General features: G+C 44.9%; 3 protein-coding genes and 1 long non-coding RNA gene across 4 annotated transcripts in view; 1 reads left to right on the forward strand and 3 right to left on the reverse strand.

The window, feature by feature from the left end:
* Positions 1-464: 464 nt before the first annotated feature.
* Positions 465-1,698, reverse strand: LOC121652761. The gene is made up of 3 exons (XR_006012683.1): positions 1,220-1,698; positions 852-1,096; positions 465-783 (listed from the first exon to the last, which is right to left on the reverse strand). It is a non-coding gene; the product is annotated as an uncharacterized LOC121652761 (long non-coding RNA).
* Positions 1,699-3,235: 1,537 nt separating this feature from the next.
* Positions 3,236-26,385, reverse strand: part of ephx4 (epoxide hydrolase 4) — a 101,686-nt gene continuing 78,536 nt past the window's right edge. Inside the window, exon 7 of the mRNA XM_042005731.1 lies at positions 3,236-4,054. Coding sequence (XP_041861665.1) covers positions 3,841-4,054 — 214 coding nt within the window. The 3' untranslated portion in view covers positions 3,236-3,840. The remainder of the gene's footprint in view (positions 4,055-26,385) is intronic.
* LOC121652760 (nuclear apoptosis-inducing factor 1) lies at positions 23,336-25,897 on the forward strand. Its single transcript, XM_042005734.1, has 3 exons — positions 23,336-24,051; positions 24,122-24,402; positions 25,814-25,897. The coding sequence occupies exons 1-2, from the start codon at positions 23,640-23,642 to the stop codon at positions 24,388-24,390; spliced, it is 681 nt and encodes a 226-aa protein (XP_041861668.1). The 5' UTR covers positions 23,336-23,639; the 3' UTR covers positions 24,391-24,402; positions 25,814-25,897.
* Positions 24,047-25,820, reverse strand: LOC121652759 (putative nuclease HARBI1). The gene is made up of 3 exons (XM_042005732.1): positions 24,853-25,820; positions 24,402-24,782; positions 24,047-24,280 (listed from the first exon to the last, which is right to left on the reverse strand). Exons 1-2 carry the CDS (start codon positions 25,211-25,213, stop codon positions 24,412-24,414), a joined length of 732 nt encoding a protein of 243 aa, XP_041861666.1. The 5' UTR covers positions 25,214-25,820; the 3' UTR covers positions 24,047-24,280; positions 24,402-24,411.

Genomic DNA, 26,385 nt, shown 5'->3' on the forward strand with positions numbered 1-26,385 from the left:
AGAAGAAACTGAATTATGTTTTCAATCCCAGACTGAATGTCAGTAACTGTGTTTGCATGTGTGGCATTTTCTCACTATTTCACTGTTAGTTATGAGGCAATATGAGGTTGCTGATGTTTTTAAGTGACCAGTAAATGGCCACAGAGAATTGTTACCCAACAATGCCACCCAGAGGGAATACTGCCTCTGGGAACACTCCTCATTGACACACTGGCTCTTCTTTAAACCACAGGGCAGAGACAGTTCAAGTTATAAAAACAGTTTATTGGGCACAATAAACCAAAGTAAAAAAAAAAGTAAAAAAACAAAACAAAACAAACAAACAAACAAAAAAAACATCCCGCAATTAAAAGTATGGGGCTGGGACCAGCTGCTGCATAAAACCCAAACGGGAGAAACTCAAACCAAACCACCCGTGCTCTACATGCCAACAGGGCATGCATGTAGGAAAAGCCACCACCAGGATAAGGAAGGCTGCGTCAGCTCTCAGCACCTGCACACAAAATAAAATGTTAAAAAACAACTATATATAAACTTTATAAAACGCAAATCAATTAAAAGTGCCCAACAGTATAGTTCAACTAAAAGGAAACTATGCTTTTGCACTAAAAGAGGAGTCCATAAGATCCTACATGCTGAACCTATACCTATACCATGAATGGAATGAAATGGACACCAACAACATGCACAAGCAATTTAATGCTCGTGTGCAATCCTTGTAGCGCCAAAACAGCAGGACGCCAGGGATTAGTAAGTCCAGAGGATCTGCAAATATCCAGCACCCTAAAAGTAAAACAATTTTACCGTAATATACGGAAATGCTGGTTCATGATTGTAACCTGAGGACTCACCAATGGTGCAGCATCAGCAAAGCCCAGAGAGGACGGAGGGAAGCCAAACGGCACGTTCCCTCTGCAGCATATAAAACCATAAGCAGGGAGCCAGACTACATGCAAAAGAAATTACAAACTGGGCGGACTCACCACGTGCTGCCGGTACCACACCTGAGCGTCCTGCACCACAATCACCTCTCCCACACAAGCGATCAGCTGTGCTGCAGCGAGGAAAACAGAGAAGCATCCGCATATCTGTATTTCTAAGCGGACAAAAGAGAGCTTGTGACCAAAGCTGCCATGCCAACCAACACAGGCACGCCGTCAGGAAGGCAGGGAGAGAAAAGTGAGGTCGTAATGTGCTACACCTGGGCTTAAATACTCACTCGTCACTGCCTCGTCAGAACGTCGTGATCTCAAAAGCCCGACGCTACACAGTGGCCTGAAGGAAAACACCTCCAGTTAGTTAGAGATTGACAGACAGGCAGGCAGGCAGGCAGGCATCCAGGCAGGTAGGCATGGGAGAAATTTGTATAGACACATTTGAGTGATTCCATATTAGCGTAACCCATATTTAGCATAGGATCATGTGGTGAAGCTATAAATGATCCAATCTTCTGTCTCATAGCGGAGATGTAAAAACAAGAGCTGTCATGACATCTGCTGCTATTTCTGTTGTTTTTCACCTGTAAAGGCTTCAAACGCACCATCACTGTTCTCACTGTCAAACAGGCTGTATAGTCTGACAGATTAACACTTAACTCACATTAACTCAGTTTATTCATTCATTCATTACCTGTACGCTTTGTCCATTACCAGTCATGGGTAAGTTGGAGCCTATCTCAGCATTTTTAACAGGTGAGAGGGAGGTCCAACTGGACAGGTCGCCAGTCCATCACAGGGCCAACACAGAGAGACAAACAACCGTTCACACACTCACTCACAGGGAGAATTTCGAGAGACCAATTCATCTAACATCTTGTCCGCAGCAAGAAGGTCGCTGGTTCGAGCCTCGGCTGGGGGAGGTTTGAACCTGGGGGGTGGTGGCCTTTCTGTGTGGCGTTTGCATGTTCTCCCTGTGTGTGCGTGGGTTTTCTCTGGGTTCTCCAGGTTCTTCCCACCGTCCAAAGACATGATGTTAGATGAATTTTTTTTAATTCGCTGCACAAAAAAATAAAGGGAACACTTAAACAACACGGTGTACCTCCAAGTCAGTCACACTTGTGTGAAATCACACTGTCCACTTAGGAAGCAACACTGACTGAAATCAGTTCCACATGCTGCAAATGGAACAGACAACAGGTGGAAATTACAGACAATCAGCAAGACCCCCCCAATAAAGGAGGTTCTGCAGGTGGGGACCACAGACCACTTCTCAGTTCTGCTTTCTGGCTGATGTTTTGGTGACTTTTAAATGCTGGCTGTGCTTTCACTCTAGTGGTAGCATGAGATGGAGTCTACAACCCACACAAGTGGCTCAGGTAGTGCAGCTCATCCAGGATGGCTCATCAATGTGAGCTGTGGCCAGAAGGTTTGTTGTGTCTGTCAGCGTCGTGTCCAGAGCATGGAGGCGCTACCAGGAGACAGGCCAGTACATCAGGAGACGTGGAGGAGGCCGTAGGAGGCAACAACCCAGCAGCAGGACGCTACCTCCACCTTTGTACAAGGAGGAGCACTGCCAGAGCCCTGCAACATGACCTCTAGCAGGCCACAGATGTGCATGTGTAGCTCAAACGGTCAGAAACAGACTCCATGAGGGAGGTATGAGGGCCGAAGTCCACAGGTGGGGGTTGTGTTTACAGCCCAATACCGTGCAGGACGTTTGGCTTTTACCAGAGAAAACACCAAGATTGGTAACTTGGCCACTGGCGCCCTGTGTTCTTCACAGATGAAAGCAGGTTCACACTGAGCACATGAGACAGACGTGTTAGAGTCTGGAGACGTCGTGGAGAACGTTCTGCTGCCTGAACATCCTCCAGCATGACCGGTTTGGCAGTGGGCCAGTAATGGTGGGGGGTGGCATTTCTTTGGGGGGCTGCACAGCCCTCCATGTGCTCGCCAGAGGTAGCCTGACTGCCATTAGGTACCGAGATGAGATCCTCAGACCCCTTGTGAGACCACATGCTGGTGCGGTTGGTCCTGGGTTCCTCCTGATGCAAGACAACGCTAGACCTCATGTGGCTGGAGTGTGTCAGCAGTTCCTGCCAGACGAAGCATTGATGCTATGGACTGGACTACGGACTGAGTGTGACTCCAAATCCAGACCTCCATGCGTTAATAAATTTGATTTCCATTGATAATTTTTGTGTGATTTTGTTTTCAGCACATCCAACTATGTAAAGAACAAAGTGTTTAATAAGAAGATTTCATTCATTCAGATCCAGGATGTTATTTTAGTGTTCCTTTATTTTTTGAGCAGTATATATAAAGTCAGTTAATTTATAAAAAAAAATCAAACAGTGTAGACCTGGCTCAGTAAATCTCAAAATGCAGTGTGTAGGAAGATATACAAAATAGTACAATAGGTAGACATCACTTCTATACAGGAAGATTAGGATACAGTATTTTATGTTTGAGCATTTGATCTTTAAGGACGAAAATACAACTGCTGTTTAACATGACCTGACAAAGTGAGCTGGAGAGTGAAGACCCAAGCGCCCGGTGAAACACTAACACAGCTGACAACGCCATGTCCCAATGTCTCAGGACATTTTCACACTGTGATAACTCCAAAGCTGAAAGGCACCACACAATAAACCAACAAACTTTAAGGCGGATGTCGTGCAGAAAACATATTAAATACGTGTCCTCTCCAGCGAGATGTGCTTTGATTCTCTCCAAATCTGTTGACTTTAAGAAATATCTGAGATAATTTAAACAACGATTGCATCATCACTATGTCTACTGGTGTCACAGGCATATCCAAGGTTTCAGGAGTAGCAGTGAGGGGGTTCTGGACGAAGGGGGCCTCATTGTGGATTTAATTCCTGTAGCTTTTATGCTCTTCTCACTCCCTAAGGAAGGTCCAAATGAGGGTATTAACGATATCGGGTTGGTCCTGCTGGAGCCAGTGGCTGGCCCCAGAAATAATGTTGAGGCGAAAATGATTCCTGATGTAAAGACGACAAGCTTCAGCCATCTCCTGCTCTAAGAAGGCATCCCGCTCTCCCCACAGCAGCAGCACTGGAGACCGGACGTGGTTCTGGCTCAAAGGCAGGGAGCTGAAAACAGAAAGAAACCAGACCCAGTTCAGTCAGAACAGCAGAAAGTCAACACAAACAGCGTGAGTTAGTTCCAGAAACAGCCTAAATTAAAAATTAAATATAGAAATATAAAAATGGCTCAATGAACAAATTAATGTAGCCTAGAAACCCATAAAATGTGAATTTATTTTTCTATTGTCATTTTCAGCTGTTTTAATTGTAATATTGTGGTGGGAGCACTAGGCGTCTTTCACTGGTAGAGCGTAACTGTGGAGAGGGAGTGTAGCTCTGGATTAAGGGGTGGAGGTAGACCGGAGCCGTTTGGGTTATTGTTTTGTAAGCCAGAAGCAGAGCTTTGAATCTGATACGTTGCAACTGGAAGCCAGTGGAGAGCGATTAGCAGCGGAGTGACATGAGCTCTTTTGGGCTGGTTGAAGACCAGACATGCTGCTGCGTTCTGAATCATCTGCAGAGGTTTAACTGAGCATGCAGGCAGGCCAGCCAGTAAGGAGTTGCAGTAGTCAATGCGTGAAATGACCAGAGCCTGGACCAGGAGCTGGGCCGTGTGTTCAGTCAGGTAGGGTCTGATCCTCCTGATGTTGTAGAGAGCAAATCGGCAAAACCGGGCAACCGAGACAAGATGGTCCTTAAAGATCAGCTGGTTGTCTACCATGACACCAAGATTCCTGGTAGAAGACATAGGTACAAGCGTGATGGAGTCAAGCTGCACGCTTATCTGTGGCGATAAGGAAGGATTGGCTGGAAAGACAATAAGCTCAGTCTTGGACAGATTTAGCTGAAGGTGGCGATCCTTCATCCATGTGGAGATATCAGCAACATGCTGATATTCGCATTGAGACGTTGTGTCGTCAGGTGGGAAAGAAAGGAAAAGCTGAGTGTCATCTGCATAGCAGTGGTAGGAGAAACCATGAGAGCTAATGACTGCACCGAGTGAAGAGGTGTATAGTGAAAAGAGAAGAGGGCCAAGCACCGAGCCCTGAGGCACCCCTGTTGTCAGCCCATGTGATCTGGACACGCCCCCTCGCCAAGATACTTTGAAGGATCTTCCTGTGAGGTAGGACGTAAACCACGAGAGGACAGATCCTGAGATGCCAAGCTCTGAGAGTTTGGAGAACAGTATATGAGGGTTGACCGTGTCAAAGGCAGCAGACAGGTCCAGCAGTATAAGGACTGAGGATTGACCAGCGGATCTGGCAACGCGTAGGGAATCAGTAACTGACAGGAGAGCAGTTTCAGTAGAGCGGCCTTGTCTATAGCCAGACTGATATGGATCTAACAGGTTGTTGTCTTGGAGGAACTGTGAGACCTGACTGAAGACTGAAGCTCTAGTAATTTAGACATGAATGGAAGCAGTGAGGCCGGCCGGTAGTTTCCAACCTGGGCTGGGTTGAGTGTGGGTTTCTTCAGCAGCGGGTAATCCGAGCTTGCTTGAAGGCAGAGGGAAAGACACCGGATTTAAGAGAGGAGGTGATAATATGGGTTACTGCAGTTTTGATTGTAGGTAAAATGCTCTGCAGGATGTCAGAGGGAACAGGATCAAGAGGACAGGTCGTGGGTTTTGAGCTGACTAGAAGTTTAGAGACTTCGTCCTCATTCAGACAGCGGAACGAGCAGAGTGAGGCACCAGTAGCTGGTTTGGTAAGGCTGAGTTGGTCAGGCTCAGTGAATTGGTTGCTGATGGTAGCGACCTTTTCAGTGAAGTAGGAAGCAAACATTTCTGCAGTCAGCATAGTGGGAGGCTGAGCAGGTGGTGGAGATAGAAGAGAGTTAAACGCCATGAACAGTTGTCGTGTGTTGGGAGCATTGTGGATCTTGTTCTGATAAAAGGCTATCTTGGCCGCCTTTAGGCTGGATGTGAAAGTTTCAAGTTTTTGCTGGTACTCAGACAAGTCAGTGTGCTCTTTTGATTTGCGCCACTTTCTTTCAGCCGCCCTGAGTCCGGCTCTGTGATCCCTTAGAGCCTCTGTGAGCCATGGACTGGGAGGGTTTTGTCTGGCTGGTTTTGACACCAGAGGACAGAGTTTGTCCAGAGAGGAGGCGAGAGAGGAGCAGAGTGTTTCTGTAGCCTCATTAACAGACAGTAAGGAGAAGTCTGAGTGGGAAGGGAGGGTAGAGTAAACCTCATCAGACAGCTGTGTAGGTCTGGACGGGTCAAGGTCTCAGTCAGGGCTAGGACCTGAATGTCTAAGACATTTATCAATGAGCTGATAAATTCTGTTTTGTTCACTGCGGACTGACAGTTCCAGAGACTGAAGGTAACAGAGGATGTGAACGACGGGCATGCCACTGGAACAGACAGGTTTTGTGGATTGCGGTGTCTATGGGGGCACTCTAACAGATTCTTTTGACAATAGATCACAATATGGAGACTGCGGGTCTTGTGCAGCTGCGGTGGCAATAAGGAGGCAAGGCTCCAGGAAACACCTTGTACCTGTGTCATCCCCAGGTCCTCGGCCCACATCTCACATGTCATCTCCTCAGTGTAATGTTTCCTGTTTCCAAGGGATTCCCAGGATGGGACACTCCTCCTCCCCATGAAGTTCCTCTTTCTGATCGAGTTAAAATAGGCTTAGAAAGTAAATAGAGGAAGAAATGAAAGACTGGAAATATTGAGAACATAGATATAACTGAATAAAAATGTGTCAATAAATGAATAAATAATTAAATAAATTATTAGATGAAAATAAAATACAATAATAAATCATTTTGGAAATAAGAAAATGTAAAAAGAAAATAATACATAATTAAATACAGGTATAAGAATAAAAGAGGAAAAAATGTAAGATGAAATCCACAAATTAATAAATAAATAAAAAAATGCCATGGAAAAGTAGATAAATAGGAATTTAAACAAAAAGTTACATTAAAACAGCTGAAAACAAACAAACAACAAAAAAAAGTCACATTTTATAGGTTTCTCACTGGAATATATTTTCATTTATTTTTGCCATATCAATTTTTTAAACCACTTTTATATTTGTGTATTTAACAGACCCTAAAAACAGACGTTATCAAGCCATTACTGAAAAAGAAAAACCTAGACTCATCCCTCATGAGCAGCTACAGGCTGATATCAGACCTCCCCTTTCTTAGTCAGATTCTAGAAAAAGCTGTCTTCCAGCAACTTCCTCACACTAAATACCTATTCTAGGGCCTCATTTATGAAACTGACGTAGAATCTATTTCTCGCAGCTCCTTGGCCACAGGGGGCGGCATGGCTCAGTGGGTAGAGTGGTCGTCCTGTAGCCCAAAGGTTGCCGGATTGATCCCGGCCCGGAGAGCTCATGTTGGGGTGTCCCTGAGCAAGTCACTGAACCCCTAATTGCTCCTGATAGGTCGTGGTTGAGTGCCTTGCATGGCAGCTTCTGCCATCAGTGTGTGAATGTGTGTGTGTGTGTGTGAATGGGCGAATGTGACGTACATGTAAAGCGCTTTGGATAAAAGCGCTATATAAGTACTTATCATTTACCATTTACACTGTTAATAGCGGTGATGGTGGGTGGAGTCTCTGGCCTCACCCTCTCCAACCACAGCTGCAGCCCCGCCCACCCAGCTGGAGCACCCAGGAAAAAAAGAATATATATTAATTTATTTAAGAAAGAAATATGTATCTGAGACTGGTAGCAGAGCCATCATGGAGATGATATGATGAATATGTATTACAGGCGTCCACCTGACCATTTATAGCCACCATGTGGGCGAGGCAAGGCGTTCTCTCACATGTGCCTACTTTAGAGCTGATTCTGGTTTATAAACGGAAACAGGTGTAAGACGTGCGTGTGAACGCTTTCTTAAATCTGACAGTTAAAGTGCGCCGCATTTCCTTTTTGCGCTGCAAATGCCACCTGTAGTTTGCTTTGCACACAGTTTGATAAATGAAGCCCCTGATGTCGACCAGTCAGGTTTCCGGCCACACCACAGCACTGAGATGCTCTAGTTCAGGTCTTTAATGACATCCGCCTGAGCACAGATAGCAGGAACATTTCAGTCCTGGTACTGCTGGATCTCAGTGCTGCATTTTACGCGGTCTACCAGAACATCTCACTAGACCGGATGGAAAACTGGGTCGGACTTTCTGGTACTGCTATTAACTGGTTTGAGTCCTATTTAAAAAAAACAGGGACTACTTTGTGTCTATAGGTAAATATAAATCTGAGCGAACCAAAATAACCTGTGGAGTTCCCCAAGGCTCCATCCTGGGGCCACTGCTGTTCAACATCTACATGCTGCCACTTGCTCACATTACGGAAACAACTTAACATGTTATCACAGTTGTGCTGATGACACACACATCTACATAACCATCTCACCAGGAGACTACAGTTCGATCCAGACTCTGATCACCTGCATGGATCAGATTAAAGATCAGATGTTCCAGAACTTCCTTCAGTTACAGACTAAACTGAAATAATAGTTTTTGGAGCCAAAGGAAGAAAGATTAAAAGTCAGTTCTCAGCTTCAAACAGCAAAATTTAAAACTACCAACCAAGCCAGAAACCTGGGAGTAGTCCTGGACTCAGACCTAGCAGTAGTCCTGGACTCAGACCTGGATTTTAGCAGTTATATTAAGACAGTTGTGAAGTCGGCTTGTTATCACTTAAAGAACATCTGGAGGATTAAAGGACTGATGACTCAGCAGGATTTAGAAAAACTGGTCCATGCATTTATCTTTAGTAGACTGGACTACTGTAATGCTGTCCTCACAGGTCTCCCTAAAAAGTCCATCATACAGCTGCAGTTAGTCCAGAACACTGCTGCTCCAGTTCTCACTAAGACCAGGAAAGTAGATCCTAGAACTCCAGTCCTCACTAAGACCAAGAAAGTAGATCCTAGAACTCCAGTCCTCACTAAGACCAAGAAAGTAGATCCTAGAACTCCAGTTTTCACTAAGACCAAAAAAGTAGATCCTAGAACTCCGGTCCTTGCTAAAACCAGGAAAGTAGATCCTAAAACTCCAGTCCTCGCTAAGACCAGGAAAGTAGATCCTAGAGCTCCAGTCCTCACTAAGACCAGGAAAGTAGATCTTAGATCTCCAGTCCTTGCTGGTGGTTTAGGACCAGAATCCATTCAGGATCTTCTGGCTGGTTATAAAGCAACCAGATCCCTCAGGTCATCAGGGTCAGGTCTACTTTCTGTTCCCAGAGTCAGAACTAAACATGGAGAGGCAGCGTTCAGCTTTATGCTCTTCACATGTGGAACAAACTCCCAGAAACCTGCAGGTATGCTGACTCAGCAGTTTTACATAAGCGTTAAAAACTTTTCTATTTGCTGCCTTTTATGAGAACAGCTGTTAATTCCACAGACTGGAACTTTATTTCTGGCTTTTTATGTTTTATTTCAGCTTTTTTTCTGTTTTTATTTAATTTGTTTTATTTCTTTTAAAGTTGGTTTTTAATGCTCTTGATATTGCTCCCCGTTGTGATGCTTTTAATGTTTTATGCAAAGCATTTTGATTTATCTTGTACATGAAATGTGCTGTACACATAAACTTTCCATCAATAAAGCAGTACAAAACCTATTTCTGTGATTCCATATTTCTGTTGTTTCTGGCCTGTATTCTTCTCTCTCTGCTGTTCAACTGATTCTGTATTACCGGTGTAAAGTCGCATGCGTGCAACCTCAGAAAGATAACCTTCGGGTAGATCCTGGAGATCTACCCTAGGGTTATCTCTCCATGAACATAAACACATAAAGTATCACTGTATGTGTTTATGTGCTTAGGTACATTATGTGGAGGCTATTTAATCATGGGTCAGTGAAATTTCTTTTACATAACCATGTGATGCTTTTCCAACTTACTGCCTGAGAAGGAAGCAGATGGTGTATCCAGTCATGCATGTAGCTTTCACGTGTTAAAAAAACAGAATTTTTCTTTTATCTTTTTTTTAACCAACATCAGACTTGTAAGATGTAATGTCAGTAACTGAAATATTAAGCATTACTGAGTAGACAGAGAAATGAAAACTTCAGTTTTCTCAGAGCTCCAACAATAGATGGCAATTATAAACTGGCATAAAGATACATCAACATGTAATTACAATGGAAATTAACCACAAAAATCAAAGACTACTACAGCCATAGAGAATTTGAAAATATGAGGGGTAACAATGGATATAAATTCATGAAAACAACATGTTTCTTTCTGCAGATTCTGTATGATGGTCTCCATTATCTTTTAATGTCATTTTTACAGTCTGTGTTTATCTGCTGATTCTCCTTTTCATGAGGTTCCTTCCACTTCCTTCTCAGAGTTCCAAAAGAAAACTCAGGCAAGTCAAAGAATTAAAATGCTTGTGAAGTTTATTTCCCCCATTTCCTCAATAACCAGATACAACAATTCAAATGGCCATATTCCAGTTTTTAACAGACGTGGACCAGATGTTACCTCCTCCGTGTCATTCCCAGAAATGCCTCATCATAGTGAGGACTGCTCTTTTTATACCATAGCCTCTCCCACTAGGCTCAGCATCCAAAAGAAAAGAAATATACAATAAACAACTGACACCAAAAAGACCACATCTCGTTGCACAAAATATTATTCTAAAAGTAACCTCCACATTATTCAGTCATTGTTATAAAGAAATATGCCTATACACCCACATTTATTTCCCCCTAATTAGTACAATCTCAAAACACCTTGAAACCTAAGTCACATGATCCAGGAAAATGAGCAAGGACTTATTTAAAGACAGCTCGGTGTAGCCAAACAATGTGGGATGCAGCCGGCAAACCACGCACCGCGACAGTGGAACTCATTTTTTATTTTAAATGTAGAAAAGTTTTTGCCACTGAAAGTATACTATTCATAATGAGGGTGTAGAAAGCATTTCCTCCAATGAGTACCTTGGTACTTTGTTTGACAACCAACTTAAGTTTGATGTCAACACTGCAGCTGTTCTGAAACAAAGAATCTACATCTCAAGGAAACTGAACTGGTTTTCAGTCAGTCCCATCATCATGTGTAGATTCTATCAGGCTTTCATTGAGACCCTCCGGTGTTTGTCATTTACCTGCCTTATTATTTAACTGCCTCACTATCAAACACAAGAACAGTCTCAATTGTATTGTTCTAAAATCATAGGAGTGCAGCAGAAGGACCAGGCTTTGTTCTGTAATAATCAGATTGTCCAGAAAGCTGATGTGATCATGTCATAAAAAACTGAGTTTTCCTTGTTGCCTTCAGGACATCACTATGTTTTACCGTATTGTAAAACAAAGCAAAATCTTTTATCCCAACTGCTTTTCATCTTTTAAATTCTCTGTAGTTTTTCTTGTGTTCTTCATACTATACTGTATGTTTTTTTATGTTTTGTGTGTTGTTGTACTGGTCAAACTAATGGCCCCTGATAGGATCAATAAAGTTGTTTAAGTTTAAGCTGGTGACAACAGGAGACAGTAGACAACACAAGAAAAAAACAACAGGAGACAGTAGACAACAGGAGACAGTAAACAACAGGAGGCAGTAGACAACACAAGAAAAAAACAACAGGAGACAGTAGACGATGTGTCAATAAATAACTGAAATGTTAGATTAAAAGAAAACGCAGACAAATAAATTTAGAGATAAGAAAATGAAAAAGGAAAATAATAGATTTAAAATACAGACATAAAAAATATAGGAGGAAAAAATGTAAAAGAAATGACCAAATAAATAAATTAATTAAATTGAAAATATAAGGGAAAAGTAAATAAATAGGAATAGTAAGACAATTAAAACATTAAAAATGATAATTAAAAAAATGGAAAAAAAATCACGTCTTATTTCAAATGTTTCTCAGTGGAAAAAATATTTTTGTATAGCACATTGCCATATTATTTGTTGAGCCATTTTTATATTTCTCTATTTTATTTTAGCATTTTCAGTCCTCCATAGATTCAGAGAGACTTTTTTTTTATTAAATACAAAAACAGCACCTGAATGTTGACTATATGAAAATATATAGGCCCTGATTTACTAAGATCCCTGATAAAAAGCACAAAATTGCCTGCACACTCAAACAGATTGGACATGTTTATCATTTGCAGGAGATCAACTAAAAATGTTGGCATAATTGATAACAGGCTAAAAGAGCAGTATTCAGATGAGAATTTGGCATGCATTATGTTTTCGCCATTGAGAGTTTAGAAGCAGAGTAGGAAGGTCACAAGCAAAATGACATTTGACCCAATGGAGATAAAGATGTGGATGAGGCCATTAATGGGAGGAGCAGATGACTAAATCTCATTGCGTGTGCTACGTTAATCTATTTGCAACTGGTCCTCTCAATATTTTGCACTTCTGGCAGTAACCCTCATGTAACTGTCCCAGAGAGGTGAATATTATTTGTATTTAGCGTTGAGAAATGTAAAGCCTTTACTCGGTGTTCCATCTCTGACCTCTTGTGGTAAAAAGAAGAATTACATGTGCATGTGCCGTTCACATGCTAGTGAACTGGGAGACATGTGCTTCCGGAAACTTGAGAAAGGACTAGAATGAGACCGCATGGACACGGAGATGTATCTCATACTAAGAGCAAAGAAAATGCTGTGAAAAACGGACTAACCACTCCTGAATGTTTGGTCAGAAGGCACACATGGTAGTGTATTTATTTTAATGTATTTTGGTTTCATATAATTTTTTCACTGATAAAAGGTTATATTTGTCTTTTCTTTAGTTTTTTACAGTGATTTATAGTTGGACGTGGAAGTTGTTGGTCAGGTTCAGTGATATAAGAATAAAAAATGTTAACCAAATCATTAGTTGGAGCGTGGCTTTCTTTGATCCAAACGAAAACCTTCAGGAACAGTTATACCACATATTGCATATTAAACAGGCAAACGTGCTAAATGAATTTCTCGCATTATTTTGTTCATTTAACAAATGCAATCCTCGGTGCACCCAGTTAGTAAATCAGCTGCAACATTATTTTGTGTGTGCTAGTAAGTTTGCATATGTTTTCACTCACGCAAGCCTTTAGTAGATCAGGCCCTTAATGTTTTCATTAACAGCTTTGATTGTTATGAAGGGAGATAAACAGACTTTGGCCCTGTGTGGAAGCTCAACGTCTTTAGTCTGTGGAGAAACTTAATATAAGACATGTCACTCTCTGTGGCTGCATAACATAAATATCTTTAACATTAGAAAAAAAATACACAAATATTTGAAGAAAAGTATTTTTTACACTATAGATTTTCTCTTTTGTGATCATTTCCTGCTTCTGTTCCCTGCTGCTGCTGTGCTGCTTCACGCTCCCCTATGCTTACATTTTTCTGCCAATATTCTTAGTTTTTACTCAAGAAATTTATAGGCAGTAGCTCCTGGATACTCGTTAATTAGTGGGACTGATTTCTACACACATCTACAGAAGAGAGTACACAACATGACATTAAACAACACGAAACATTGGACAACTTGAGACAGTAGACAACATGAAACATTAAACTGGAGACATTAAAACACAGTAAAGATTAGATAACACAAGATGTTAAACAACAGGAGACTTTAGAGAACAAGAGACATTAGACAACCGGAAACGGAAGATAACAGGGCAGAGTATACAATGAGACAGCAGAACACACAAGACATCAGAAAATGAGACAAATAACACAAGACAGTAGGAAACACAAGACAGACAACAGGAGATGGTAAACAACATGAGACAGAAGACAAGAAAAGAGAGTATTCTATTCTATTCTATTCTATTCTATTCTATTCTATTCTACAGTCATTTAGCAGACGCTTTTATCCAAAGCGACTTACATTTGAGAGGAAGAACAACACAAGCATGAATTCAAACAAGATGGGACGTCATAATTAAGTGATAGTCAGACCGCTTTTGAGTCCAGTTGGACCCAGGTGCTGTCATGTAGTGCTAGTGCAGTGCATATAACTTTTTTTTTTTTTTTTTTTTTTTTTTTTTAGTCATTTTATTTAAATACAGGATCACGATTTCATCACACAATATCAACTTGGTCATAAGTGCATGATTTCATCACATAATATCAACTTGGGCATAAGTGCATGATTTCATCACACAATATCATCTTGGGCATAAGTGCACACAGCTTCTTCAGTACTTGGTTGAGCCAAAAAGCTGGACAAATCTTTCTGACTCATTTAGTTAAGCTAAATGTGGAAATGCTCCTTAAACAACTGAGTCTTTAGCTTGGTCTTAAAAGTGGATACGGACTCTGCAGATCGGACGGAGTTTGGTAGATCGTTCCACCACCGGGGAACAACAGAGGAGAAGAGTCTAGCTACTGATTTTGCGCCACGTTGTGGTGGGAGCACTAGACGTCTTTCACTGGTAGAGCGTAAGTTTCGATAGGGAGTGTAGCTCTGGATTAAGGAGTGAAGGTAGACCGGAGCCGTTTGGGTTATTGTTTTGTAAGCCAGAAGCAGAGCTTTGAATTTGATGCGTGCTGCAACTGGAAGCCAGTGAAGAGCAATTAGCAGTGGAGTGACATGAGCTGTTTTGGGCTGGTTGAAGACCAGACGTGCTGCTGCGTTCTGGATCATCTGCAGAGGTTTAACTGAGCATGCAGGCAGGCCAGCCAGTAAGGAGTTGCAGTAGTCAATGCGTGAAATGACCAGAGCCTGGACCAGGAGCTGGGTCGTGTGTTCAGTCAGTGAGGGTCTGATCCTCCTGATGTTGTAGAGAGCAAATCGGCAAGATGTCAGATGGTTGTCTACCATGACACCAAGATTCCTGGTAGAAGATGTAGGCACTAGTGTGATTGAGTCAAGCTGCACACTTATCTGTGGTGGTAAAGAAGGACTGGCTGGAAAGACAATAAGCTCAGTCTTGGACAGATTTAGCTGAAGGTGGCGATCCTTCATCCATGCAGAGATATCAGCAAGGCATGCTGATATTCGCATTGAGACAGTTGTGTCATCAGGTGGGAAAGAAAGGAAAAGCTGAGTGTCATCTGCATAGCAGTGGTAGGAGAAACCATGAGAGCTAATGACTGCACCGAGTGAGGAGGTGTATAGGGAAAAGAGAAGAGGGCTGAGCACCGAGCCCTGAGGCACCCCTGTTGTCAGCCCATGTGATCTGGACACGCCCCCTCGCCAAGATACTTTGAATGATCTCCCTGTGAGGTAGGATGTAAACCACGAGAGGACAGATCCTGAGATGCCAAGCTCCAAGAGTTTGGAGAACAGTAAATGATGGTTGACCGTGTCAAAGGGAGCCGACAGGTCCAGCAGTATAAGGACTGAGGATTGACCAGTGGATCTGGCAACGCGTAGGGAATCAGTAACTGACAGGAGAGCAGTTTCAGTAGAGTGACCTTGCCTATATCCAGATTGATATGGATCTAACAGGTTGTTGTCTTGGAGGAACTGTGAGACCTGACTGAAGACGGCACGCTCTAGTAGTTTAGACATGAATGGAAGCAATGAGACCGGCCGGTAGTTTTCAACCTGGGCTGGGTTGAGTGTGGGTTTCTTCAGCAGTGGGGTAACCCGAGCTTGCTTGAAGGCAGAAGGAAAGACACCGGATTTAAGAGAGGAGTTGATAATATGAGTTACTGCAGATTTGACTGTAGGTAAAATGCTCTGCAGGATGTCAGAGGGAACAGGATCAAGAGGACAGGTTGTGGGTTTTGAGCTGACTAGAAGTTTAGAGACTTGGTCCTCATTTAGAGAGCAGAAGGAGCAGAGTGAGGCACCAGTAGCTGGTTTGGTAAGGCTGAGTTGGTCAGGCTCAGTGAATTGGTTGCTGATGGTAGCAACCTTTTCAGTGAAGTAGGAAGCAAACATTTCTGCAGTCAGCACAGTGGGAGGCTGAGCAGGTGGTGGAGATAGAAGAGAGTTAAACGCCATGAACAGTTGTCGTGTGTTGGGAGCATTGCGGATCCTGTTCTGATAAAAGGCTATCTTGGCTGCCTTTAGGCTGGATGTGAAAGTTTCAAGTTTTTGCTGGTACTCAGACAAGTCAGTGTGCTCTTTTGATTTGCGCCACTTTCTTTCAGCCGCCCTGAGTCCGGCTCTGTGATCCCTTAGAGCCTCTGTGAGCCATGGACTGGGAGGGTTTTGTCTGGCTGGTTTTGACACCAGAGGACAGAGTTTGTCCAGAGAGGAGGCGAGAGAGGAGCAGAGTGTTTCTGTAGCCTCATTAACAGACAGTAAGGAGAAGTCTGAGTGGGAAGGGAGGGTAGAGTAAACCTCATCAGACAGCTGTGTAGGTCTGAGGGATCTCAAGTTTCTGCGGTAGGACACCATTTTTGGAGCTGCTTGAGTGACATGAGGAAGGAAGACAGAGAATTTAACCAGGAAGTGGTCAGAGAGGTGCAGTGGGGTGACAGACAGGTCGGCTGTGAAGCAGTTTCTGGTCAGCACCAAGTCAAGAGTATTGCCAGCTTTGTGTGTTGGAGGAGTCTGTACCAGTTTGAGATTGAAAGAGTAGATAAGAGCCAGAAAGTCAGTTGCCTGTGGTTTGTCAATGTGAATGTTCATGTCTCCCATGACAATTAGTGGTGTGCCATCATCAGGAATGTCAGAGAGAATCATGTCCATTTCAGAGACAAACTCAGCTATACTGCCACCCGGAGGGCGGTAAATGACCAGAATGTATGCAGTGATGGGTGTAGAGACCTTTACTGCGTGATACTCAAGTGATGAGCAGTTAGCCATAGGACGGACAGAAGTTAAGTTCCACTTTTTAGAAATAAGAATGCCCGTTCCACCTCCTCGTCCAGCTGAGCGAGGTGTTTGGGTAAATTCTGCATTGACAGAAAGGGCAGCTGGTGTAGCTGTGTTTTCTGGACGGATCCAGGTTTCATTCAGGGCTAGGACCTGAATGTCAGAGAGATTTATCAATGAACTGATAAATTCTGTTTTGTTAACTGCGGACTGACAGTTCCAGAGACCAAAGGTAACCGAGGGTGTGACTGATGTGCATGCCATTGGAAAGGAAAGGTTTTGCGGATTGCGGTGTCTATGGGTGACACGTCTTGGTCTGTACCCATATCTGACAGGGATGGGTTTGAAGCACATTGTGCGTAAATATAGTTGTGAGGAGGTTTAAGCTCGTTTGACTTGGAGGAGGTTTGCACAGTGGACTCGCGCAGGTAGACTCGCAGGTCTTTACCCTCAGTGGTCTTAACCCGACGTGGGCTGACACAAAGGCTGACGCCTCGCTGACGCTTCAGCGCACCATGTGTGGAAAAGTACCTGGAGCTGACACAGCTGAGCACACTTTGCTTGATTGTACCCGGCTGAAACCGCCTCTATCTGCTTTGCCCTGAGCAGTACACAGTGGGTGTGACCCGCGTCACGGCCTCAACTGGTTGAAGAGAGAAGGTGCTAACGACAGAGCCCCACACCAGCAATGTAAACAATAACCCGAAACCAAGACAGAAACTCAAGCAGTAAACTCACCTAACTGACTGTACCAACCCTGGCTGAAATCAGTGCTTGTTCTGTAGAGTAGATGACACAAGACATTGACAACAGGAGACAGAGGATAACATGAGTGGATGACAAGGGACATTAAACAACACAAAACATTGGACAACAGGAGACAGAAGATAACATGAGAAAGTAAAAAACAATGGACAGTATAACACAGTACACAAGAGAAGATAGCACATAGCACGAGACAGTAGACAACATGACAGTAGACAACACAAGACCTTAGACAACAGGAGACAGAATCATAAATGGTAAATGGTCTGTATTTACCTGGAATGATACCCAAAGCACTTTACATTATACATCACATTCACCCATTCACACACACATTCACACACTGATGGCGGCAGCTGCCATTCAAGGTGCTAACTACAACCCATTATGAGCAATTTTGGGGTTCATTGTCTTGCTCAGGGACATTTCAACATGAGCTTGACAGACCAAGGATCCAACTGGCAACCCTCAGGCTACAAGATGACTACTCTGCCCACTGAGCCACACCAAAGGAGACAGATAACTATACGAGACAGTAGACAACACGACAGTAAAAAACAGGACAGTAGACAACACAAGACAGTAGACAACATGTGACATTAGACAACATGAAACAGTAAATAACACGAGACAGTAGACATGAGACATTAAATGGGAGGCATTAGACAACAGAAGACACAAGATAGCACGATACAGGGATGCTTTAAAGTGACAGACTGGCAAGCACTCTGTGAGCACCACGGTAAGGACATTAATGGGCTCACTGAGTGTATTTCACACTACATAGATTTCTGTACTTATAGTTTTGTCCCAACAGTCTATTGCTACCCAAATAACAAGCTGTGGGTGACTAAAGACATCAAAGCCCTCCTCAACGACAAGAAGAGGGCTTTCAGGGCTGGTGACAGAGAGGAGGTGAGAACGATCCAAAGCTTACTGAGAGTCAAGATCAGGGAAGCTAAGGACAATTACAGGAGAAAGCTGGACGGGAAACTCCAACAAAACAACATGATAGAGGTTTGGAGTGGTTTGAAGACCATCATCTGGCTTCAGGCCATTCAGCAGCAGAGGAGCTAAGGGCGATGAGGACAGGGCCAACGAGGTGAACATGGTTTTTAACAGATTTGACTCTGCGGCGACAGTCCCAGTGGCCCCCAGGATTACAGACCCATGGCACTGACCTTTGAGAGACTCATACTGGATCAGCTCAGACCCATGGTTAGACCACATATGGACCCTTTGAGTTTGCATGCTAGCTTCGTCTCGGAGTTGAGGACGCCGTCATCTACTTGCTCAATCGCTCACCCACCTGGACCAGCCAGCGAGCACTGTGAGGGTTATGTTTCTTGACTTTTCCAGATCAGGTCAGATGACCCTTATGATGATGAAAAAACAAGGACCAAGGTTTCCCTTGCCTGGCCCCCCTCTGGAGCCAGGCCTGGAGGTGGGGCACGGAGGCGAGCGCCTGGTGGCCAGGCCTTTGCCCATGGGGCCCGGTCGGGCTCAGCCCGAAAGGGAGACATGGGCCTCTCCTCCCGTGGGCTCACCACCTGCAGGAGGGGCCATAGGGGTTGGGTGCATTGTGAGCTGGGCGGCTGCCAGAGGCGGGGACCCTGGCGGTCTGATTCTCGGCTGCAGAAGCTAGCTCTAGGGACGTGGAATGTCACCTCTCTGGCGGGTAAGGAGCCTGAGCTGGTGCGCGAGGTTGAGCGGTTCCGGCTAGATATAGTTGGACTCACCTCGATGCATGGCTTGGGCTCTGGAACCACTGCCCTCGACCTCGAGTCGACCTCGACTCGAGACGTTGTGAGGCGGTGGGGGGAATACTTCGAAGACCTCCTCAATCCCACCAACACGTCTTCTGATGAGGAAGCAGAGTCTGGGGTAGCTGGTGCTGGCTCGCCTATCTCTGGGGCTGAGGTAGCTGAGGTGGTTAAAAAGCTCCTTGGTGGCAAGGCCCCGGGGGTGGATGAGGTCCGCCCAGAGTTCCTTAAGGCTCTGGATGCTGTAGGGCTGTCTTGGTTGACACGCCTCTGCAGCATCGCATGGACATCGGGGACAATCCCCCCGGTCTGGCAGACTGGGGTGGTGGTCCCCCTTTTCAAAAAGGGGGACCGGAGGGTCTGCTCCAACTACAGGGGGATCACACTGCTCAGCCACCCCAGTAAGGTCTATTCAGGGGTGCTGGAGAGGAGGGTCCGTCGGATAGTCAAACCTTGGATTGAGAAGGAGCAGTGTGGTTTTCATCCCGGTCGTGGAACAGTGGACCAGCTCTACACCCTCTTTGGGGTCTTTGAGGGGGCATGGGAGTTTGCCCAACCAATCAACATGTGTTTTGTGGATTTGGAGAAGGCATTCGACCGTGTTCCCCGGGGACTCCTGTGGGGGGTACTCCGGGAGTATGGAGTGCCGGACTCGTTTGTACGAGCTGTCCGGTCCCTGTACGACCGGTGTCAGAGCTTGGTCCGCATTGCCGGCAGTAAATCAGAATCGTTTCCAGTGCGGGTTGGACTCCGTCAAGGCTGTCCTCTGTCACCGATTCTGTTCCTAACTTTTATGGACAGAATTTCTAGGTGCAGCTGAGGTGTTGAGGGGATCCGGTTCGGTGGCCTCAGGATTGGGTCTCTGCTCTTTGCGGATGATGTGGTTCTGTTGGCTTCATCGGGCTGTGATCTTCAGCTCTCACTGGAGCGATTAGCAGCCGAGTGTGAAGCGGCTGGGATGAGAATCAGCACCTCCAAGTCCGAGACCATGGTCCTCAGCCGGAAAAGGGTGGAGTGCTCTCTCCGGGTCTGTGATAGGGTCCTGCCCCAAGTGGAGGGGTTCACGTATTACGGGGTCTTGTTCACGAGTGAGGGAAGGATGAAGCGGGAGATCGACAGGCGGATCGGTGCGGCGTCCACAGTGATGCGGACTCTGCATCAGTCTGTCGTGGTGAAGAGGGAGCTGAGCCAACAGGCAAAGCTCTCGATTTACCGGTCGATCTACGTTCCTACCCTCACCTATGGTCATGAGCTGTGGGTAATGACCAAAAGAACGAGATCGCGAATACAAGTTTTCCCTGCAGGGTGGCCGGGCTCTCGCTTAGAGATAGGGTGAGAAGCTCGGTGATCCGGGAGGGGCTCAGAGTAGAGCCGCTGCTCCTCCACATCGAGAGGAGCCAGATGAGGTGGCTCGGGCATCTGGTTAGGATGTCTCCTGGACGCCTCCCTAGTGAGGTGTTCCGGGCACGTCCCACCGGAAAGAGGCCCCGGGGCAGACCCAGGACACGCAGGATGGACTACATCTCTCGGCTGACCTGGGAACACTTCGGGATCCCTCGGGATGAGCTGGTGAATGTGGCCGGGGAGAGGGACGTCTGGGTTTCCCTGCTTAGGCAGCTGCCCCCACGACCCGACTCCAGATAAGCGGAAGAAAATGGATGGATGGACTTTTTCAGTGCATTCTGTAAAATCAGGCCGACCCTCCTGGGTGAGAAGCTGACAGTGTTGCAGCTAGAGGATTCTCTAGTGTCTTGGATTGTGGACTACCTGACCGGAAGGCCACAGTATGTGCGCCTGCAGCACTGTTTGTCGGACACAGTGGTCAGCAACATTGGAGCACCACAAGGGACCGTCCTCTCCCCCTTTCTGTTCACCCTCTACACATCTGGCTGCAGTTACTGCAGAGACCTGCCACCTTCAGAAGGTTTCTAATGACTCTGCTGTAGGTGGATGTACCAGTGGAGAAGATGAAGTGGAATATCCAGCTGCTGTGGACTCCTTTGTCACATGGTGTGAACAGAATCAGAACACGAAACAGAAGCTAAAACGGGACAGTAGACAACAGCAGACAGTAGACAAAAGGAGACAGAAGAGAACAGGAGACACTAGGTAGCAGGAGACAGTAGACGAGAGGAAGTAAACAACAGGGCCTAATCATAACCCACAAGGCATTGGACAATATGAAACAGAAGACAAAAGAGGACAGTTAATAAGATGAGACAGTAAAAAACATGAAACGGTAAACAAGATTTTAGTCAACAGGAGACATTAGACAACTAAGACAGTCAACAACAAGACAGTAGACAGCAGAAAACAGGAGACTTTAGAGAACAGGAGATAAAAGACAACACGGGGCATTAGACAATACAAAACAGAAGATAACAGATAGTTAATAACATGAGACAGTAGACAACAGGAGACAGATCAAGACAGGACATAGTAGACAACAGGAGACAGATCGATACAGGACATAGTAGACAACAGGAGACAGATCAAGACAGGACATAGTAGACAACAGGAAACAGATCAAGACAGGACATAGTAGACAACAGGAAAATTTTCTACATTTAAGTGCAAACAAAGCTGAGATTATTCTGTTTGGTAGCAAAGAGAAAACGCTCAGCATCGGTCAACACCTGGAGACTCTGGCATTCCTAATAGATCTGTTACTTCCTCCCGCCCTTCACCTTGGTTCGCTCAAACAGATTTCTTAAAGCTAAAGAGCGCCAGTTTAAACATTTATACAGAAAAACTGGCCTTTGTGTAAATGTACTTCAATCCTGTCACTCATTACAAGGACAGTATCATGCAAGTCAAATCCATATACTAATCCCAGCAAGGTGATCCTAAAGCGCTGTTTTCTATGTTGAAACACATGACAAAGCCTCCTGATTCTCTTCCTCCACATATGTATTCCACTTCTCTCTGTGACACACTTTTATCTTTCTTCTCTTGACTGAAACTGCTTTAATAAAACTCACTAACGATCTCCTGATGGCTGCTGATGATTCTAGTCTGATTCCATTCTCATTCTGCTTCACCTGACTGCAGCATTTGATACCATCTCACACACCATTCTCCTGGACAGATTGCTTTCTGTTGGCATTATTCATAGCCCCTTGCTCATCTCTCTAGGAGCACTCAGTTTATTCAGTTAAAATCTTTCACATCCCACCCAGTCACCACAGGCATATCCCAGGGTTCTGTCCTTGGTCCCCTGCTGTTTACCACCTATATATATATTTATTTTCCAGAAATATCATGTCCACTTCCATTGCTTTGCGGATGACACCAAGCTCTACATTTCAGGTAAACCTGATGCCACCCTCTCTCCTTCATTCCTCTCTGACTGCCTCACTGAAATAAAATCATGGTTCACATGCAATTTTCTCAAATTAAATGGCAAAACAGAAATGTTGCTTATTGGTACGAAGTCCACTTTAACCAAATCTAGCAGTTTAACAATATCCATTGATAATTCTTCTTTCTCTCCTTCCCTTCAGGTTAAGAGCTTGGGTGTCATCCTGAATAGCACACTCTCCTTCACTTCCCATATCAATAATATAATCTAGTCAAATTACTTTCGTCTCCGCAGCATCAAGCATCTACGTCCCTCCCTCACACTGCTGCCACACCGGTTCACAGTCCAGTCGCCTCTCGACTTGACTATTGCAACTCCCTTCTGCATGCTGACCCCCAGCTGTGGAATTTACTACCCCCCAATCTTCGCCATATAAGTTTCCACACTTTAAGTCACAGCTAAAAACTCACCTAATCAGGTTTGCCTCCTCTCTATGAGCAGGTGAGCCTGGACAGTGTCCTAATCATAATGTTTGTTATGATTTATTCTATTTAAATTGTTTTGTTGTTATTTACAACATTCTATTGTTTCTTTCATTATTTACAGTTTTTTTGTACCTTGTTTGTATCTGTACAGTGACCTTGAGTGTCAAGAAAGGCACCTATTAATACAATTTATTGTTATTATAGAGTCAGACCACATCACATCAAATCTTCACTAAGAAGCTTTTTACCAGCTCAGAAACATCAACAGAATTAAAAGTTTAGTCTCCCAGAAAGACCAGAAGAAACTGCTCCATGCATCCATCTCCAGTAGGCTGGATTACTGTACTGGGTGCTCATTTATAAAACTCTGCGTAGGATTCCTACTAAAAGTGGACGTCCGCCAAGAATCCAGAGTTTGCGTAAGCAACAAAATATTCTGATTTATAAAACTGTGCGTGCGCACAGGTGCAAGCAATTTTCCCTTTATAAATCACACTCTGCCTGAAAGCTTGCGCAAGTGAATTCTGCTGCTAGCCCGCCCCCTACACGCCCACATTCTACTATAAATGGTCAATGCAAAGCACCTCATGGACATTTCTGCATATAAATGAACCAGCTGATCTCTGCTATTTAAACCTAAATCATGGCAACCGAAAAGACGAGGAAGCGTAATTTTACGGAGACGGAGGTGGAGGTACTTGTTGGTGAGGTGGAGGCTCGCAAAAACATATTATTTGGTGGCCTCGGTAGTGGCATCAGCAACAAACGGAAAACAGAAGAGTGGCAACACGTTGTTGCAGCTGTCAATAGTGTGGGGGTGACGGAGAGGTCCGTGCCAGACATTAAAAAAAAGTGGTCGGATCTCAAGGTGGAGGCAAAGAGGAGGATGGCACGCCACCGCCAGGGAATGTGTGCCACAGGCGGGGGTCCTGCCACACCAAACCCCACGCAGCTGGAGCTGAAAATAGCCTCCATTCTTGGGCCCGCAAGCATCTACGGCATAGTGCCAGAGAATGAGGGGGACACAGACCAGGCGGACGCCACAGCAGAGACCGGTAAATTATTGTTTATTTAATTTAACAGCCATGTAAAAAGCAGCGAATAACATTTTTTATTTATCTCCAGTCACTCTACAGATGGAGGCAGTGGGTGAGGAGATCCCCGGTACATCCACAGAGGAGATGGTCAGACCCACCACGAGTGCGCCCCGGGCGCACGGCACAGCTGGAGGTGGCCGCGTGCTGACAGATGCGGTCCTCCAAACACAAAGGGACACCATCGACGCTGTGAAGGAAATTCGTGATGAATTACATCAAATCCGTCATGTAATTAGCGGAATGTGTGCTGTACTGTCTGAAATTTCCACGTCATTAAAAGAACTTGTTAAAAAATGAGATTTGCCTACTGTATTCCTTTCACAAACGCTGCATGACTTGCTGACGTAGCCTGGCTCCCCGTTGGTGGTCTTCATGCCGGGGAGGGGGCTGTGCGTCAGGATCCTCATGGTGAATGGGAGGGAGGCCAGGTGGGAGGGGAACACCATTCCTTAGTGCCACGTTGTGCAGGACACCACACGACATGATGATCCTGCACACCTTATTGGGCTGGTAGAGAAGTCTCCCCCCCGACGCATCAAGACACCGCCACCGGTTTTTAAGGAGGCCGATGGCTCGCTCCACAACAGAGCGCGCACGAACGTGGACGGAATTGAAGCGCGCCTCCTCTGCGCTTTGCGGGTTCGCAAAAGGCGTGAGGAGCCAGCGTCTCAGGGGATAGCCACTGTCACCTGCAGGTTATGGAGATTAATTCAGAACAGAGACTTTGTTGAGATTTCCACAGTGTATGTTGATACTTACCGAGAAGCCACCCATCCCGCGAAGCACCTGCCTGCAGTCTATTCCCTACACTGCTGTGTGCCAGGATGAATGAATCATGGGTTGACCCAGGCCACCGTGCCACTAAATTTGTCAGAAGCAAGTTTGAGTCGGAAATGACTTGCACGTTAACTGAATGCACATTTTTTCGGTTAACGTAGACAAACTCATTCTGACTTGGAGCCCTTATAGCAACGTGAGTGCAGTCAATCGCGCCGATTACATTTGGGAAACCGGTTGATGCTGCAAATTGCCTTTTAATGTTGGCCTGTTCCCCTACAGTGTATGGAAACTTTATGTATCGACTGCTCATTTTTATAATGCCATCCAAAACGGCAGGCATTACATTACTCAGCGATGGCTGAGATATTCCAGACCTAAAATGGAATGTAACAACTTATTGAAACCCACTGAGTGTTGGGCTGGAACATGTCAGCTTAGATTAAATTAAAATTACCTGTCGGCTAATTCCCGCTGGAAAGAGCCGGTTGCCAGAATCCCGAGAGTTGTCAGCACCTGCATATGTGCGGGTATGGCATGGTTCCGGCGGGTTGATCGCTCCAACACTGGGCCCAACTCAGCACATAGATTTAAGAGCACTGCTCTAGGAAATCTAAATCGGCATATCAGCCAGTCATCATCGTTGGCCAGGAAATCTTGATGGTCTCTAAAAACTCTCTCCATCCTGATCCTGCCGTTTGCGTAATCTTCAAGGAGTGCCAGCGCATCCATTGTGAAGTTCTGCATTACGCACGGTCGTAATTCACCTATTTATGTTTACTCAGTAATTACACTCATTACTACACACCTTGTCACAATTAGGCTTCTGTGAACAAATGAGTGCATTTGCTTTACGATCAAAACAAGTAAGACCATACTGCACTGACAACATTAAATTCCTATGGGGTGCCTATAAGTCGGCTACAGGTATGATTTCAGGAACGCATCTATATTTCAGGCTTCTGTGTTTATGATTCTATGGCACTAGTGTCGGATATGATGGCATGATGGCATGCATGAATGAAGGTGAAGTTCATCACCTCACCAGCAGCACCGCCAGTTTCCCGTCTCCAAAATGTTCGTAAGCAAGTTTCAGAGTTTACGTACCGGTACGCACATTTTCCCGCCACGTTAGTTTTTATAAATCAGAAACTTTCCGTAGAAAGTCACTTACGCCGCTTTTTGTGCGTAAGCAAGCTTTATAAATGAGCACCCTGGTCTTTAACAGGACTTCCCAGTAAGACCAGTAAACATCTGCAGCTCATCCAAAACGCTGCTGCAGGAGTTTTAACCAGGACTAAGAGATCTGAACACATCACACCAGTTTTAAAATCTTTACACTGGCTTCCAGTCAGTCACAGAATAGATTTTAAAACCCTTCTGATCGTTTACATCCCAGAATCCATCTGTGATATGTTCAGAGAATATAAACCTAGCAGAGCTCTTAGATCCAAAGACTCTGGTCAACTAGTCCAGACTAGAGTCCAGACCAGAGTCCAGACCAGAGTCCAGACT

Source organism: Melanotaenia boesemani, chromosome 14, assembly GCF_017639745.1.
Source record: "Melanotaenia boesemani isolate fMelBoe1 chromosome 14, fMelBoe1.pri, whole genome shotgun sequence".
Lineage (NCBI taxonomy): Eukaryota > Metazoa > Chordata > Actinopteri > Atheriniformes > Melanotaeniidae > Melanotaenia > Melanotaenia boesemani.